This window comes from Podarcis filfolensis, assembly GCF_964270895.1.
Source record: "Podarcis filfolensis genome assembly, chromosome: 6".
In the NCBI taxonomy this organism is placed as follows: domain Eukaryota; kingdom Metazoa; phylum Chordata; class Lepidosauria; order Squamata; family Lacertidae; genus Podarcis; species Podarcis filfolensis.
Genome location: NC_139609.1, coordinates 43,126,736 through 43,146,133, shown reverse-complemented (window position 1 = coordinate 43,146,133; position 19,398 = coordinate 43,126,736). Strand labels below are relative to the sequence as shown.

General features: G+C 43.2%; 1 protein-coding gene across 6 annotated transcripts in view; it reads right to left on the bottom strand.

Annotated features, from left to right (window-relative positions):
• SSBP3 (single stranded DNA binding protein 3) overlaps positions 1 to 19,398 on the bottom strand; it is a 172,017-nt gene that overhangs the window by 13,810 nt on the left and 138,809 nt on the right. For 3 of the 6 annotated variants that reach the window (XM_083619486.1, XM_083619485.1, XM_083619487.1), the window contains exons 6-9: positions 8,345 to 8,425; positions 7,400 to 7,459; positions 3,515 to 3,581; positions 3,324 to 3,400 (exon numbers count right to left, since the gene is read on the bottom strand). In XM_083619486.1, coding sequence (XP_083475612.1) covers positions 3,324 to 3,400; positions 3,515 to 3,581; positions 7,400 to 7,459; positions 8,345 to 8,425 — 285 coding nt within the window. The remainder of the gene's footprint in view (positions 1 to 3,323; positions 3,401 to 3,514; positions 3,582 to 7,399; positions 7,460 to 8,344; positions 8,426 to 19,398) is intronic. The other 3 variants (XM_083619488.1, XM_083619489.1, XM_083619490.1) reach the window with 1 other exon arrangement.

Sequence of the window (19,398 nt, the reverse complement as noted above, 5' to 3'; positions counted from 1 at the left end):
CATTTCATGCATGGCTTTAGAAAGACTCCATGCACCTACACTTAACAGCAGCTGCAAATTCAACCACGGCAGATGCCTACGTAACTACAACGCCAATGGAATGAAATCACTCTTAAGTACGCCACTTGGTGGGGATGGCAAGCACATGGCTTGTCCAAGTTGTACAGCACATCCAAAAGTTTTGAAGCAGTCTTTGTTTGGCTGACACAACTATAACAGATGCAAGCTGTTATAATAACACATCAGGGACTATTAAGAGCTTTGTACCCATCACTAACAGTGCCAGACAATTAAAATAGATAACAAAGCTATTGGAATCTAAGCTTGCCGGAATGATTATAAGGCAAGCAACTTTCTTTTTTCTCTTGCTTTCCTGGAGGTGTGTGGCTTCAACTGGCATTCTAATGGACAAGTTCATACTTTGCACCAGAATCAATAAGTTCAGTTGCCGTATTTTTCGCTCTACAAGACGCACCCAACCATAAGATGCGTCTAGTTTTTAGAGAAGGCTTCAGGGATAGTTGCGCAGCCTGCATTCACTCCATAAGACGCACACACATTCCCCCTTACTTTTTAGGAGGGAAAAAGTGCGTCTTATAGAGTGAAAAATACGGTATTTGTCTTCCTCTTTTGCACTCTCCTTCAGATGCTATGCTGCACAGCCTTTCCAAACCTGGGGGTTTCCAGGCTACAACTTCGCCCGTTCCTGATCATTGGTCATGCTGGCTGGGGCGAATGGACAACAACTTGAAGTTCCTGGGTAGACGAAGGCTGATGTGTTATGATAAACAGGATTAATTTGTGTAAATTAGATGCAGAAGATTGAACGTGGGCTCATACTGCACCTATTCCAATTGTTTTCTTTGCAACGATGCTGTCACAGAGTTATCAAGACCCTTCGAGTAAAGTTGTTCCTAATAGCAGGCAACTATTATTCTGCCCACTTTCTCCAAGTCTAAGCCCTCCTTCTGCACTTGCCTATGCCTCCTGCTCAGCTATTGCCAGTCCTAGCCTGAAAACAGATGGTCTGACTTAAAGCCTTCTCCTTACACTTGCTGACCCTGAGGTTAATCTGGTAATAGCAGCAGAACCTTAAGTGCTGGGCTGACTTATCACAGGTGGCTACCTAGGAATGGTGTTTGTAAGGGTCAACACTTTTGCTGCAGCTGCAGATCCAAAGAACTTCACAGGGTATTACTGGATGAAAGCGATTTGCAAGGAAACCCAAGGAAACATTTTATGCATGTCCTCCCCTTTTAAAGTGGAGGTTCAACACTTTAAATGATTACGATTTCACAGTTGCTGAAATTGACAAACCTGATAGTATTAGTAAAAATTACAGGGGAGATGGAAGGGAAAGAAGCAAGCGACTTTTCTGACGTGTACTAGGCCCTGTTAATACATCCCTTGGTATGCTGACATTTTCTTAGTATCAGTTTTAGTGAGGGACTCATGGTGTGCTGGTATCGAATCTGTAGTCGGTTTTCTATGCTGTTCCTTCAAACACTGAACCATAATCATGGCTTGGAAGGCTGTCTGAACTGAGCCACTGCACAGATAGCTAATCCCAAAAGAAGTTTCAGAAAGTGCAAGGGACCTCACTAAAATGTGGCTACTGGTTACGGTTCCCCTACAACTGTTTTCTGAAGTGCACATGTGGCAAGCTGGTCATCTCTAGTATCAAACCATGTGATACAGGTGCCTCAATCTATTGGATTGGACACTACAGAAAAGCCTCATTGTGCAGCTGAGTATTACTAATGACCATATGGTTACATGAACAATGCTTTAAGAGACCACGAGTTAAATGATCATCTGTAACTACCCCAAGTCAAGGAAAATCTGGCCTGAATGTCCCTAAAGTTTAATATGAGAAAGCAAAGAGAGGTATCTGAGCTTGTCAGGTTTCAGGAAGAAGCATGCTAAGAGAACAAGGAGAGAGCAGGATTGCAAAGGAAGGTCCACAGGGAAGCGGCAAGCCTGTGAAAGAAGAGATGCACATTCCTCAGTACCATCCGTCAACACTTATTTATAACAAGTAAATATACATCATGCACCTCAACAACCTGATCCAACCATGGCACAAAAAGTGGACCAGCCGAGAGACTGGAGAGAGGACCTTGTATCTCTCTCTCTTCACCATCTGACTCCATCTGTCCCCTTGGAAGCTTCTCACACTGATCCGTTGGCTCAGAGAGTCCCAACAGAACCCACAAAACAGATGTATTGCAACCGAATTAGGTATCTAGGAGCAATGGCTTTCTAGGCAGCCTACGAAGTTGTCCAGATCCTTAAGGGTCAAACCTTGAGGTACAGATTCAACTAACTGAATTGTTCCTTCCGTCCTCACAAGGTGCTTGATCCAGAAGAGGAAGTGTGGAAGGAGCTTTTTGCTGAGTTCTCTCCCTCCCCACAACCCTTTCCCCCTGTCCCAGAGAGCCTCCAACCCTCCAGAGCCGATTTTAGGGAGATGCAAGGGGCTGCAGAAGGAAGAGGTGAGTAGGTGAATGCCACCTCCCACAACGTCCACTGGCGGGAGCTTTCCCTGAGTGGAGTTCTGCTGAGGGGATGCTACCACCAGAGGTAGCAATGCTGGGATCCAAGACTGAACCAGAACTGTATAAAAGCAGATACGGGCCATGATTGGCCCATGGCATGCATCTGAGAAGTAACTTGTCAGCCCTCCTCTTCCCTCCATCATTCCTCCTGCAGTATGTAGTAAATGTGAAGTATGGACATCAAATACACTTTGCTGTGCAGCAAAAAAGAAAAGAAAAAGGAAGCACCTTTTGGGTCGACCTGCATAGTCGACAGGGTGTCTGCCGGTGCTATAAAGCGCAGAATAGACTGCAGCAAATTTTATTATTAAAAAAAAAACAATTAAGTGAAATAAATTCAGCATTGTACCCACAACCCCACCTCACCCCACCTCACGGTTAGCATCCCAAGTTGTAAGATTCCTTCCTGACCAGAGTCCAATTAAACCGGAGTTTGCCTATTTGGATGAAAAAAGCAAAGATGGAAGGTGGGAGCAGGTGAGTACATGAAGTACGTGATATGAGGATGTTCACTTCTGAAACCATAACTAGATGTTGGAAGGTGGGATTCCCCCCCACCCCCCATCCAGACACATGTAAACACACTAATGTAAAATGCATTATCGCTAATGGTGAGGAAGAAAAGGTTTGGGAGGAATGGAAGTGCTCCTAGCTCTTCAAGCTCCCAGAGGCTGCTTTTATGATGTTTTGCTAGCTAACTTCATAAAGTAGCAAAGCTATTGTTTGGCACTGGACAGGGTAGGAAATGCTCTGCCCAGGTTTTACCTGTGGACCTGGACCCATGGGCCCCATTCCTCGTGGAGGATTCATCCTTTGCATCGGCCCTCCCATGTTGGGATGCCCTAGCGAGGGAAGAGAGACAGGAAGATGTTACTTTATTACTGGAGAGTAATGCACTTGGTGAAAGGATAGGCCAAGGGGAAAGAACACTTGCAGACAAGCCGAATCACATTTACCTTGTTGTCGTGTGGGGTCCATTGAGTTGGGCAGCAAGGGCTGTGTACCAGGAACACCCCCTGGAGGCTATGGGGGAAAGGAAAAAAATTTGAGGAAATCAAATACTTGGGAGATGCACAGTACAATTATCAATATTTCTTTGCTACATTTGCTGCTGCAATTAGAAAAACCAGTCATAGGCTGAAGGCCCTTTTGGCTCAGCTGCTTTTATATCTATACTTAAAAGCATTAGACTTCAAGGAAATGGGTCAATTTACTGACGAGGGTGAGGGCAGAACAGTCCCCTTATGCTATAAGCCCTGCATTTGTTTCATATTGCCATTGTGTGGATGTCTGCAGAGAAAACCTGGTTGATTTGAGGATAGGCTTAATATTCCCTAGAAATCCTCCTTCAAAAACAAACAGGAAAACCTTCCCCACTTTCCAGTTATTCTTGGCCGACTTTCCCCTAAGCCAACAGTGAAAGGTAGGTATGGCAGAGGGAGTGGGATGAAAAAAAGCAGTATTTTTAAAAGTACCATTTATTTGTATGAGAAAAATGTAACATATGGGACATCATTTTCACAATACACATGTAGGTGGAGAATGGCCTCAGTTTCATTCCCTGAATGGGTAAGTGATATCTCTTATTTATCCCAGTTCACCTATCATCAATTCCTAGAGTCTCACGTGTGCATAGCTGAAGGCTACAACCCCCTTGTCTACCAGCCCACTGAAAAAGGGGATTTCTAGGAGAGAATCAGAAGGAAGGATTAAACAGTCCTTTCCTCCCACTTGTTGACGGTCTTCTAGAAATGCCTTTCACCTTCGCGTTACCTTGGCCAAATGGGCTTACTGACACAATTTGTAATTTTGTCCACTCCTGGCCTTCTTCAGAAAACAAGCCTCCTTTTCTATAGTTCATGGGCACTTTCAAAAATCATGCTTTTCATGCCGTAAAGCCAGAGTAAAATAGCTCCAGGTATTTGGGTGGGCTAATTGACTGTGGCAACTCTTTTGATGCTAAGTATTTTTCTAGGTTTGGTCCTTAAGTTCATCTGTGTTTATCTAGCTCGTGGGTGTTTTGTAAACACCCTCCCTCCACTTACCTGCTACATATAAGCATCCTTCATAAGCACCTATATATTCCACAAGCATATTGAAAATGCATACACCGGAGACTAGCTAATTTAAAAAGCCCCTTAATGGATGGGGACCTACGTATCTTATGGAGCACTTCCACCCACACCACCCAGCCTGGGCTCTTGGATTGTCTCAGGGGGCTCCTTCTTGTTCACAGTGTGGGGATACAGGGTAGGGCCTTATCAGTAATGGCACCTTCACTTAGAAGCCATGCCATTCAGGGCCTTCTTTGACATAAACAACTGCCCTCCCAGGTTTTTGTAGGGTTTGGTTGAATCTGCTCTGGAGTTTTAGTACAGTATAGCCTGCATTACTGCAGGTTTTAATGTGTGAACTGCTTTGTTTTATCACTAGGTTTATATTTATTTTCACTGTAAACTGCTTTGGGACCACTTTGGAAGTGAAAAGTTGTATTTAAATTTTTATAAATAAACATATATACCTATAACAGTGATGGAGTTTACCTGCACTGGCGGGGTAAGTTTTGATCAGGGTAGAATCTGCATGCATTTTTAAAATGTTCCTTTTTTTTTTTAATCCTTTTGAAAAATACATTGAATTTGCTATAGCTCACAGTTGCCATCTAGTGTCTAGTGTACTGAACTTCACAACACATTTGCAGCTGCATAGCTGAGTCCACGGTTGACAAACTCACGGGGTGTCACTTTTTTGGGGGGGTGCAAAATAAAACCCAGGTTAGAAAGATAATGAACTTCCATCTTTGCTGCTACCTTTTGGTTTGGGGTGCCTTTACTCCAGTCTCAGCTACACTAAACGCCTAGGTACCTGACTCCCCCCCCCCCATTTGACAACAACGACTTCCTCATTGGAGAAAAACATAAAAGCTTTAAAATGAGCCACGAAGTTTCTTAAATATACCATTTCTCTCTTGCCTAATTGGCTAGATCTGCTTTCCTAAACATCAGTCATTGCTATGCCTTCATTCATTGGCTAAAAATACAGAAAGAGGAACAGGCTAAAAAATTTTTAAACGAAACAAATGAGCAGAATAGCACCTGCATATTTTGCCTCATATTTCAGGTTCAACAAGGGCTGAAGACTTACTTCCCCTCCACTTCTTTTTGTAATGAAAACTTGGAATCCAGGGAAGATGGCTTATCAGGTGTGTGGGGTGTGTGTGTGATGCTCTCCTTATCCTCCCTGCAGATGCCCACGTGTGCATATCCCATTCCTCATGAATCTATCATATATCTTCATTTTAAAAAAAGCTGTCATCCATATGCAGCCTGAGTCTCACAGTGAAGGTCCTTGAATAAAATGCTACTGGTGCCAGTGCAATTTTAAGGTATACATTTGGGAAATGCACTGCTTTAAAGTAAGTTATCTGTTTGCCAACACAGATGACATTTCATCAACAAGGGTGATAGCGTTTCCCCTTCCTTCCTTACTTAACGGAAGTGAACAGATTATGATGATGCCATTTGTATTTAAAATACGTCAACACGTTTTGTAGAAATAGTAAGATTCCTTTTTTCTTGGACAACAAATCCTTTCAACTTCATAATGTGCCTTCCATTTTTGATAAAGCTGGAGAGAAAAGACAGATATCGTCTCTCTCTCTCTAGCTATAAGCAAGTTTGCGATTTGGACATTTTCTTTAAAAAATATTTTTTTAAAAAATAGTCCAGATCCCTCTTAACATCACTACTTAATAGAAGTTGCTGGCTGTAACTTAGACAGAGAACTGGTATTCCAAAATGGATATACTGATATAAAACTTAGAAATATGTGATGGATAAAAGGTGCCGTGAAACTCCTGCATAGCTTTATGGGTCCCTTAAGGAGCTATGCACAGTTCAAACAAAATGGACAGAGGACCTCTGCAACTGAGGATAGGTGAGATCCAACATAGCCAAGAACATGATAACTCTCTGCTCCAGTTTTGGCAAGTCTACTTACAAAGCCATAAGTGAGTGTGATGGCACTGGATGTACATTTTTTAAAAAAACAACAACACGTAAACCACAATTATATATATAACTTTTTTTAATCCTGCACACAGTTATAAAAAGGAATTTAACTGCATACAAGATTCCTTATTATTGTTATTGTTTTGGAAATGTGCAGGTGGTTAGTGTATATGGAGGACAAAGCTTTCAAAGGCTACCTAGTATTGATGGCTTTACGCTACCTCCAGGAATGGAGGCACAATGCCTCTGAATTCTAGTTGCTGGGAAACCGCAGCAGGAGGGAGAGTTTCTGCCCTCATGTCCTCCTTGTGGGTTTCCCCAAGAGGCATCTCTAGTTGGCTGCTGTGGGAAACAGGATGCTGAAACTAGATAAGCCTTTGGTCTAAACCAACAGAGTTCTTGTTATGTTCTAGCCTCCTGCAGCAATTTCAAAGAGGAATTTAATGTGATCATTGGTCAAGAAAGCCCGGAAAAGCATGACACTCAATAGGATGGCACATTTAAAAAAAATTTTTTTTTGGAGAGTTGGTAAATCTTCTGTGCACATCTTACAATCTGGTTTGCATGAACTCCACTTACAAAGACAAGCTGGCTACAGACAGGACATCCTTCTGCCCTCAAGCTCCCACTATTTATTACATATATGCATTTATTATCTTGTGGGCAAAAGATCACCTGAGAGCTTTACAATTCCCCCTTTAAGAAATGGGGTGTGTGTGTCTGTGTGTGGTAACTCATTGCAACCCCAGTGTTAAAAAGCACATGAATGAAAGAATAAACATCTTAAGCCTCAATCGTGCTTTAGCTGCGAATACTGAAGAAATACAATACCTGATTTCCCATTCTGATTGGGGGCCGGGGACCTCCTGCGTATCTTGGTGACATAAAAGGCTGTAAGCATATAAAATTAGTTCAGTGGCAATGAACGCTCAAAAGTGGAAGTAAACATTATAACCACTTCCTTCACAACTGCTCTTTAAAATACCAAAATTGATTGCATTTCCCTTATTCTACACACGTACACACAAACTCCCCAAACCGAGCATTTGATTAGCAGAACATTTCTGAGGTGAATTCCAGGCCAAATGAATGAAAGATTTAATATACTGCATTCTATTCAACTTGTAATTAAACTTGACACATATACACACAGAAGCATTTTTAAAAAAAACAAAACAAAACCCCCAAAACCCTGCTGATAAGAAATATTTAGACTCTCAAGTCTTTGACATTTGTTGTGCTTTACTGTATTTATTTGTTTAAGGTTAGGATGGTTTAATAATTTTTGACAAGAATTAAAATTAGCACAAATGAAAGTACCAAGCGAATATTAAGATACTTTTTAAACAGACTGGTAAATGAAAGTGCGGTTTGGGGAGGAGAAGAGTTTAAAACATTTCAATGACAAGTAGTGAAAACAAGCACTTAAACCGTACAATGATTGTCTTAATGCTGTTCGGGGTTGGAGGGGGGAGGATTAAAAAAAATGATATTTGTATGTAAATTAGCATGTCTGAAATTCGAAAGCTACTTTGTAATCTGATGTCAATGGAACAAATGCAGCCAAGAGGAACAGTCTTCCTAGCGGAGGTGAGATGAGGTGGAATGAAAACGATTTTGGGGTCCCGGGATCTTGAGTGGATGTAAATTCACAACGCTCCGCAAACTACCCTGGAGCTGCTTGCTGGTTAAGTTAGCGGAAGGGTGTGGCTCCCACATGCTTTGAGAGTTCACACAGAACACACATATCACAGCAGTGCCCTGCGATGTCTTTACCTGACTGTGGGGTCCCATCATGCTGTTGGGGTTGTGAGGTGGAGGCTGTGCGTGTGGCGAGGGCTGAGAGCCAGGCGGTCCCTGTGAGGTTAGATAGCAGAAGGTGGTTATAGGTCAGGCACATGAATGTGCAGGAAAAGAGCTGGCTTAACAGGAGAAGCTGGCGAATCTTCACAGGGAATGAATGTTTTGTTTCTAAACATTGCAAACTTCCAAAAGAAAAAGAAATAGGAATTGGGGGGCGGGGTGGGGGGGAGAATGTGGGCAAAGAACCAATAACTGTCAAAGCACATCAAATGAGCTGTTAATTCTGAGTGAGCGACACAGCTTGTGCCCTCTGACATTTGTGATGGGATTGCTAGCGAATCCAACGCTGGAATTGCTGCTCAGTGCGGACAGACTAAAATAGGTGCAATGTGTGGCAGCACATAACCTGCGAGCAAACATTTTCATTGCCGAACCTTAATAAATGCAAACTGTGATTTCAATTAACACAAAAAAAGTCTCCAAAATATCTGGAGTGGGGGTGGGGGAAAACCTGCCTCGTCTAGTCTCACACTGGAAATTGCACACATGGCACCGCAGAAACGCAACATGTCCGCCAACTGTGCCCTGGCATCTGCCCGCGTTCAGGCACGCTTTATTCAAATTATGTTATTCAGCAGATTTGGGTAAACAAAAAACAAAACAAAATGCAAATCTGCGTTGGCTGTATGGATCATGATATGGGTCTGGGCAATACAACTTATACAAGCTGAACAAAAAGCCCCCTCAAGTGTATTGCACTGTACTGTTTCAATCTTCCACAAGCCTGCACTATTAAATGCAGCTGGATAAGTGCTTGAAGAACACATACAAAACTAGCTCACCCACAATATATTCCTATTAGATTAGCAATAGTACTTTTCTGTGTTTTCATTTGCCACTTGGGTTAAGAATTTAGAACAAGAGAAAGTTAACAAGAAGGTTTATGATGATGATAATAATAAAAATAAAAATGCTTAATAACATGTTTCCATGTTTTACCTAGACTTCCAATTCTAGGAAGTTTGTAGCAGCAGCAATAACTTATCATTTCTACACACAAGACTATAGTGTCACATTTTTGAGACCAGAATTGTGGTCCTTCACCAAGATTAACTATCTATTGAGGCAACAATTAATCTTGCATGCAGATTTGATTTTACCTTGGGGGGGGGGGGGGCTTATATGCGCCTGAGAAGAAAAAGATTCATTTGTATAGTTTCAACCCTGCAATTCAGGGCTGTAGGATTAAACATCATTTTAATTCCCTCCATTCCTGGAATCCCGGAAAACAAGAAGTTTATTTCAAAAAAAGTGTGTTGTTGAACATGAATAACCAAATTCGCACTATGATGTACACATGTTCCCTGTGTAATTTTTTTCTCTCTCAAACAAACACAAAATTGTAATTGGTCTGGAAAGCAAACAAGACTTGTAAGTACATTATGAGAATCAGCTACACACTTCAGGAAAAGCAGAGGAACAGATGTTCTATACCTGCCATGTTAGTAATTTCAACAAGTGTTCGCCTTCTAGCTGCTGCCAGCAATGGCACGGTTTGTTACCATGAGCAATTTTCTTAATTAACAGACATTAATTAGCCATTTAGCAATTTTGCAAGCATTTGTTTAGCAGCTTTCCTAAACATGAATACCACTGTGATAATGGTACTGATTAGAGGATCCCCTAATTAACAGTACAGGGAAGGAAAATTGAAATCACATAAATTTAAAAGGGGAGGGGAAGTTAATGAAGGCAGGACATATTTGCACCTGCAAATCTTTTGTACCAGGGAAACTTGAGTGCAATGTAAATAAAAGAGGGGGAGAAATTGTTAAAGAGTTAACACGGAAAGATGCAAACAGAGCTCTAAACAGAAGCAGACACTCTGCTAATCCTCCAGGTTATGTTTACGGGGTCGTAGAAACTGATTTTCCTTTGCATTAATACTATCCATTGTACATAGGGTGCTAATATTTGCTCATTAACTCCTTTAACTGAGAATTAAGGGTTGCTTCTCACAGGTTATTTTTTCCTCTAGTACTGATATCTATAAACAAAATACGTGAATATAGTGTTGGGTATGAAGTATGCTTCAAATGTAGCTTTCCCCCCATTTCAAATACTTAAAATCACAGAATTAGACCCCCGCTATCAAGTACAGTGGTACCTTGGGTTAAGTACTTAATTTGTTCCGGAGGTCCATTCTTAACCTGAAACTGTTCTTAACCTGAAGCACCACTTTAGCTAATGGGGCCTCCTGCTGCCGCTGCGCCACCGGAGCACAATTTCTGTTCTTATCCTGAAGCAAAGTTCTTAACCCGAGGTACTATTTCTGGGTTAGTGGAGTAACCTGAAGCGCATGTAACCTGAAGCGTATGTAACCCGAGGTACCACTGTATTTTGAAATGCATGGGAAGCATTTGTACCTAACAAAATCAACTTTTAAGAAGCAATCACTGTGCAGCAAGGAGAATTTGTTCTCAGCACTAGCTTATCATGTGCTTTGACCTCTTCACAAAACCACAAAAAGTCCTTGTGCCTCTTTTAGGTTCCAGAAAATCAAAAACAACTTTTTCAATTACACACAATTAAAGGAAGGAGTTGTCAGGAGCATACTGCAAGTAATACAATTATTTTAAAGTCAACTGAAAATGGTCTCTGGGATGGTAAACACATAAAGTTTGCACAATTTAAATTGGAACAGAAAAAGTCGGCTGCTATGTGGATGCCTTTGAGATGCTTCGATCAGAGCACTCCGTGACCTCTGTCCATAAATGTGCTACCTTCATGTAAACACTTTATCTTCTCTAGACCAAAGAAACTCCCACTTTAAATGAAACTTCTACTGAGTAATTCTCTGTGTGAGGTGTCAGTGAAGCCCAACCCAACCCAACGAAATGGCAATGAGTAGGCAACTGTTGCTGCTATCAATGGTAGCTTGCTTTCAGCCATTGAGATTGCCTAAGCCCTCTCTGATCGCCTCTAAGCAGTAGCTGCATATGAGTCCTAGAGCTTAACATTTCCACTCTGTCTGGAAGAACAATGTCAAGGTCTCCATGACTGCAGAATCCCAATGAGGCTTGAGTATGACTTTCATGGTAGAGGCGGATGGGAAGCATCAAGGTTCTTTTAGAACAGGAAAAGTCAGCACGGGGGTTATACGCAACAGCAACATAACAGAACATAGCCTAGAACCTGAGTTGGATTCATTCAAACGCATAACAATTGCTCCTTGTCCAAGATATATTAACATATACCTCTGAAATGCCTTGCTTCATGACTCCCACATTTCTATCAAACATGTCAATGGTAACCTCAGAAAGAAACTCTTATTTTAGGTCTATTAACATCGTATTTGAAGTAGCTTTGACCAAGAAGCCATGTGGCTAATATGATCTACCTAAGTCTCCATGGAACAAAAGAACTACCCCATTTCGTCAATCTAATTTATTTTATAGCATAGTTTATATGCAAATTTATTTTATTCACATCTTAATTCAGGGGTCAGCAACCTTTTTCAGCTGTGGGCCGGTCCACCGTCCCTCAGACCATGTAGTGGGCCGGACTATGTTTTTTGGGGGAAATGAACGAATTCCTATGCCCCACAAATAACCCAGAGATGCATTTTAAATAAAAGCACACATTCTACTCATGTAAAAACACGCTGATTCCCGGACCGTCCATGGGCCGGATTGAGAAGGCAATTGGGCCGCATCTGGCCCACAGGCCTTAGGTTGCCTATCCCTGTCTTAATCCCACCTTTCTGACACTGAGCTCAGGGCAAAGTACATTCAGAGGAGGGGAGTCTGGTGCAAAGCTCACTGCAAAATGAATCTCTCTGGTTGAAGTCCAATGCTGTCCATTACCCCATGCTAGTTTCCCCTATAAGAAGTGTGAGAACATGGAATATTTTCTACTAAAGACATAACCTAAAAGATTATAGTCCTTTGCTTCACCATGTCACCTAAAGAGATAACTTCTTTTTCTGACACACTGTAGTTTGCAAGCAGAAATAATCTGCTGTTAATTGAAAAGGGTAGTGAAAAGAAAACGACAAAACCATTATCTTTCCCAACTGTATCATTAGCCAAGTACTAAAGGAAATCCAGCAGTTCCAAATAAGAACTGTTTTTGGAAAGCTCAGAGCGACTACCCAACTATTCAACTACTTCACATACATTCATTAATGGCAACAATCAAGTAAATTGGTTTTTAAGATAAAATGTTCATAGGACTGGGGGGCAGGGAAACACCTCAAGGAAGTTAAGAATACTTAATGCTGTTCCCAGTACTTCATTGCAAATACAGAACAGCAAGTAGTGACCTACAGGATTTACATTCTCATAGGTATTCACCAAACACAAGAATAAAAGTTCCATAGGAAACTTACGCCAATAATCCCTTTCAAAACCTTCACCTCTGATCTTACAGAGCCAGCACTTGCCATACTGCTATAATGTAGAAGCTTCTTAGCCTTCAGTTATCAACCTCTCCTTACTTGAACTTATGAGCAAATTATTTTGTGGTTCTCCTATATTGAAATAATTAAAGGCTAACACATAAATCTAAAATAACCTTGCCTAAATCAGGAATCCTGCCTCTCCACATAATAAATGTTGAGAGATGAACCTCAGGATTTTAAGAAGCCAGTGCCAACCTTCATCAATTAAGTAGACATCACAGATTTACCATTGCTGAAGTGCCCACTAGTCTCCGTTAATGAACATGGCCAATACAAAATGAAGTATTTATTTCCTTATATTTATCCTGCCTTTCTTCCATCATGGAACGACATATTGATTCCATAGAGTAGTAACACAGAAGTGTTATTTCTGCATTAATGCCTGCAGACATAATCACCTTTCTTGACCAGGAGTAAGTCACAGGATTATGCACTTTTTAAATCCTTGTTAAGAGGACAGCCTCAATCACCATGTAATATTGATACCAAAGTAATGCTTAAAACTATGATCAAGCTGGGTAGGACAAATTTGTTTTAGACAGGAGGGAGGTTAAGGCAAGGGACAAAGTGATTTCATGGCCTGTTCGCTATTTCTTTACCACAGTTTAAGAGAGGCATTTATATCTGAACCACCCCTAGGTGTCCCATTACTTGAGGTCTATGCTACTAATAAGCATCCACATTGAGAAGTTTCTTTTGCAATTGCAGAAGTATGTATGGCAACCAAATTCCATTTGTAGCAAAATGTCATTTAGAAAATGGTTGAGAAGTAGCACTTTGCCAGTTTGGCCACTGTACATTTTTATGCATTGGTATTTCCAAATTAGCTAAAGGAAAGGATGATTATAACAGAAATCGCAAACATTTTGGGCTTGGAGGCACAATTGCAAATCTAATAAAACATCCATTTTACAGAAGACACGGGTGCTGCTCAGAACTCCCTCCACAAGCAACATGCAGAGAAACCCTATAACCTCCCCACAAAAAAAACCCAAGCCCCAGACCCTTCTCCAAAAGCTGCCAACTAATCAAACCAAACACAATTTCTTCTTGGGGTGTTTGGTGGCCTTGGAGGGGATTTGAGAATACCAAGGTGTCCACAAGTGCTACCCTGGGGACCCCAGAAGAATACCATGGATAAACAAAGCAAGCCTAATAAAAATTTTGCAAAAGAGAAAGAAAAAAAACCTGGCAAAACTACTGTATTTCTTTATGTCCGTAAGCTACAGAAAGGTTAATGGCAGACCCACATGTCTTAAAAAGAAAAAGAAAAAAGCAACCAGACACCACTGTAAGATCAGCTGGTTGAAAAATTGCAGGAGATCTGGAGCTTGGATAAGATGTGTGGTTTTTAAACACAATCAATTACTTGGAAATGGTACAAATAACCAACGGATGAAATCTGCAGAATACTTTTTTTAATATTCAAAATATTGAATCTCATAGCAGATTGTGAAGCATATTAGGGAGGATCCCATAACACTGGGAACAGGCAATGGAATGGTACCTGAACGTCAAAGTTGGCAAGTATTATGTGACTTTTTCTGAAGGGCGGTGGGGAAGGGGATAATCTCATTCATTAGAGACAAGGGAAAGGAGTCTAATGTAAATAGGGACTTTTCCCGCACAGCCACTCACAATTTCACACTATTTGGCATTAGCCTCAAGGACAGTGGCAAGCCTCTGCCGATTATCACATGCATAGGAGTAGTGAATGGCAGAGGACCTTAACAGGTCGGTCAAGAAGTCCACGTTATGCCCAATTTCTTAAAAATGTCAAGTGAAAGATCCAAAATAGAATGCAAACATCCCTGCCTCAGTTAAGAACCCCCTTTGTGCACCAACTGCACAATATAAAACTACTGATCTTTATCTAAACTTAAAACTGTTTTTCCACAGGATGCAACGATGACCACTAGCAAAAACGCTTTTTAAAAGTGTTCCTCACAGATGTCAGTTTTACTAGCCCTAGTTAGACTGGGCTTCCTCATTAACAGGTTTTAAGGGCTGGGGACAAAAAAGCTCACCATCAAGCTCTGCCTGTGCATTTTCAAAGGCACCTGCCTAACTACAACTGCAAGGATGGGGAACCTGTGGCCCATTATGTTGTTAGACTACCGGCTCAGGCTGGAACACAACTTGTAGAAGGCTATATATTCTCCATCTCTGCACTACCGAGAAGAGGGTGCAAGATTAGATGGATTCTTGTGCTGCTTTTAAAAACATGGGTTGATTAACATAGGAACAACTAGCACACCAATATTCTTACCCTTACAGAATCACAGAATTGTAGAGTTGGAAGGGAAGCTAAGGATCATCCAGTCCAACCCCCTGCAATGGAGGAATATGCAGCTGTCCCTTACGGGAACTGAACCTGCAACCTTGGCATCATCATCAGCACACTGCCCTCCCCCAAAAAACCACAACCCCTTGAGTCAAAGCAAAAAGGAGATTTTGCCTTTCGTGGTGTATCTCCTTTCTGGAGCACCATCATTATACACAGCACTTTAGAGAGTTGCATAAGCAGGATGGGGAGGCAGCCCCTGTTCCCACAGACCTTACAATCTGAGAACAGTGGCTTTCTGAAAGAGGTACAGCGTCTTTCTAAGAAGCCTGGGAACTGGAAACACAGAACGGGGCTCCCTTCTTCTCAGGACTGATACAACAAAAGCTTAGAACTGGAATTTGAAACTAGGGAACCAACAAAACAGAGATGATGATGATGATAATAATAATAATAATAATAATAATAATAATAATAATAATAATAATAATTTCTTATTTGTACCCCACCCTCCCCGGTTGGCTAACATCATGAAACTAAGACAGTATACAAAGAACATAAGAACATAAAAACAGGCAATCAATTAGTTAAAGAATAAGCAATATTTCTTAGAAACCCAAACCAGTTTGAAACCAGAAAGGGGGGATGTAATGTCCGTCTGCTCTTATCCAGAAACAAGATTCATGCATAATATTATCTTCTGGGTAAGGATAGAGGCACATCTCGGAAGTGGTATACAAAAGCTGAAGTGCAGGAAGCAATGTTTGGTCTCCCTTGGGAGGTGGTGGAACCTCTTCTTTGGAGGTTTTTAAGCAGAGGTGGATGATCACCTGTCATGTATGATCTAGTTGAGATTCCTGCATTGCAGGGGGTTGGACTAGGTGACCCTCAGGGTCCCTTCCAACTCCACGATTCTTTGACCCTGTTGTCATAAGCAGCATTGGACAAAAAGCTGGTTTTTAGGGACCGCTCACCGGATGACCCACAGACCAAACAAAGGCTAAGCACACATTGTCATTTACTCTGCGCTCCCACTGGTGTCTGAAGCAGAGTTCACATGATGGTGGCCACAATTCTGTAGTGTGTTGAGAAAGACTGTTGTCTGATGTGTTTCCCCTCGAACCAGCTTCTATCCAATTTGAAAACACAGGCTGAAGTTACACTGAAGTATGCACAGTTCAGGCAGCTGTTGCACATGTGTAGATGATAGGGGTTTGCAGTCGCAGGGAACAAAATATTATAATGCCTATTGGATGAAGACAGCTCCACCCCCTCACAAGTGTGTAGAGTAACAGCAAATGCGACTTGAAACACAGCAGGGGGGGAAATGACCTTGCTGCATTTTAAGCCACTAATGTGTACGTTCCCTAATACATAAGAGGAAGTATTAAGGAATACTTAATATATTAAGTATTAATGTATTAAGAAAGCCTTCAAAACTCTGACCTCAAAGGATCTCAACTTATAGGAAACAAAAAGAGTTCCAGACCTTGACGCCTTGGTTTTCTGCATATAAGCTTTCAAACATGTTCTCACATCTATCTTGGGCCATGCCCTCTCCTAACCACCTATGAATAACTCTACCACCCTGGTGCTCCCCAGATGTTGCTGGACCATCATCCTTGGCTTTTAGCCATGCTGCTTGGGGCCAATGGGAGCTGTAGCTGAAAACCTCTGGAGGAAAAGGCTGGCCCACAGCAAAGTTGCTTGAGCAAAAGATGAAAACAACTTTTGAAACCTGGATGGTTATAACCTTAGCTTCAAAGCTCCAAGAGCCAATTCCTTTCTTCAGTTATTAGTTTTTCCACAGAAGAGAAGGCAGCCACAAGGGTGTCAAATTTAGGTATACCTCCGTCATCATCAGCAATGTATTTTTAGGAGAGAATACAGTGTGAGAAATTGCTAGTGGTTTTGGTCCCCATGTGGGAATTCCATTGCAGCTTCAGAATCTGCATTCTGTTGGGAAGATGGAAGCAAAATGGCAGTGAGGCTCCTCCATTCCTGCTGCCATGTGATGGTGAAGCAATGGCTATCCATGCAGTTTCCATGGCACCTATGGATGAGTTGGACCTTCACATCATGTTTCTTCTAGGAGAGAGGAGTTGGACCTACACTGAGCAATTTCTGCAGTTCCAAGAGAAAGTCCCCCTCTCCCTAAGCCAACATCTCAGGCCCAGAAGCCACACTGAGACAACTACTTCCTGCTACTTGATGAAAAAACCAAGGGAGAGTAGCTAAGAGACAGAGGAAGAACCAAGAAGCTAAAAACAAAACGAAGAAAATTACCGTATTTTTCGCACCATAGGACGCACTTTTTCCCCTCCAAAAATGAAGGGGAAATGTGTGTGCGTCCTATGGTGCGAATGCAGGCTTTCGCTGAAGCCTGGAGAGTGAGAGAGGTCGGTGCGCACCGACCCCTCACGCTCTCCAGGCTTCGCACACCTCTCTGCAAGCAGCGGGAGCCCAGCGCTGGGCTCCCGCTGCTTGCGGAGACTTGCCTGCATGCCGAAGCCTGCGGGCGCTGAACTCAGCGCGCCCAGGCTTCGCGGACCTCTCCGCCAACAGCGGGAGCGCTCCCGCTGCTTGCGGAGAGTTGCCAGCAAGCCAAAGCCTGCGCGCGCTGAGATCAGCGCGCCCAGGCTTCGCGGACCTCTCCGCAAACAGTGGGAGCGCTCCCGCTGCTTGCGGAGAGTTGCCAGCAAGCCGAAGCCTGCGCGCGCTGAGATCAGCGCGCCCAGGCTTCGCGGACCTCTCCGCAAACAGCGGGAGCGCTCCCGCTGCTTGCGGAGAGTTGCCAGCATGCCTAAGCCTGCGCGCGCTGAGATCAGCGCGCCCAGGCTTCGCGGACCTCTCCGCAAACAGCGGGAGCGCTCCCGCTGCTTGCGGAGAGTTGCCAGCATGCCGAAGCCTGCGCGCGCTGAGATCAGCGCGCCCAGGCTTCGCGGACCTCTCCGCAAACAGCGGGAGCGCTCCCGCTGCTTGCGGAGAGTTGCCAGCATGCCGAAGCCTGCGCGCGCTGAGATCAGCGCGCCCAGGCTTCGCGGACCTCTCCGCAAACAGCGGGAGCGCTCCCGCTGCTTGCGGAGAGTTGCCAGCATGCCGAAGCCTGCGCGCGCTGAGATCAGCGCGCCCAGGCTTCGCGGACCTCTCCGCAAACAGCGGGAGCGGTCCCGCTGCTTGCAGAGAGTTGCCAGCATGCCGAAGCCTGCGCGCGCTGAGATCAGCGCGCCCAGGCTTCGCGGACCTCTCCGCAAGCAGTGGGAGCGCTCCCACGGCTTGCAGAGAGCTGCCTGTTTGGGGGCTGGGGTCGGGGGAAGCTCGAGCTTCCCCCGCCCCAGCCCCGCACCTGGGGGGAAAATAATTTTTCCCCTTTATTTCCCCCCCAAAAAACTGGGTGCGCCCTATGGTCCGGTGCGCCCTATGGTGCGAAAAATACGGTAGCTAAGGTAAGATGTATGCCGATGCAGAGCTAAGTAGAAATTGCTGCCAAGAATTGCCTAGTAGCCCTAGGCAGGAAGAGGCTAAGAGCAGGGGGTCCCTTCCTCCAAGTAAGTCATTTTCTACTTCTTGCCTCCAAGATCCCAGGTAGGGGACACCTCATTTCCAGAATGTCCCTCTGCCCATATCCAGGAAGTGCAAAGAGATTCAAGCATGCCCACACTCAAGTGTATCATCTCAAGCATGAAGACCCTTTCTTTAGACTCAGAAAATGTTCTCCTGTGCCTCCTGGAGAGACATTAGAGTGATTCCACTCAAATTACCAGTTTTAATTAAAAAGGGGTCGAAAATCAATTTCTGCTTTTAAACAAAACTGATTAGCAAGTAGGTTATTGCAATTCACAGCAGCAGAGTTTTCCCTAATTCTTTAAACGAAAGCGACTGGCGTTGGAAGGGCATTCATCTAAGCATCAAGACACCCACGGTCCTTTATATGATAACGCCCGCTTTAAACACACACTTTTCCCCACAGGAGATCAAAAAATAATGGTTTGGGCAGGGAATCCCAGTGGTTAATTTAATCCACTTCCAAGATGCATTTGTGTGTGTGTGTGTGTGTGTGTGTGTGTGTGTGTGTACACTGGAAGACAGGGGTGTGCTGGAACAACAGCTGAGTGCATGCTGCAAAAATTAAAAAAAAAATATGCGAGAAATTGTATGACACTCCCAGGAAATTCAAGACTTTGCGAAGCATTTTGTTGGCAAATGACACACAGCAGTAAATTGAATCCTCATGGCCACATTAGCTTGCAAGACTAATGCTCATGACAGGTATCTCTGGAT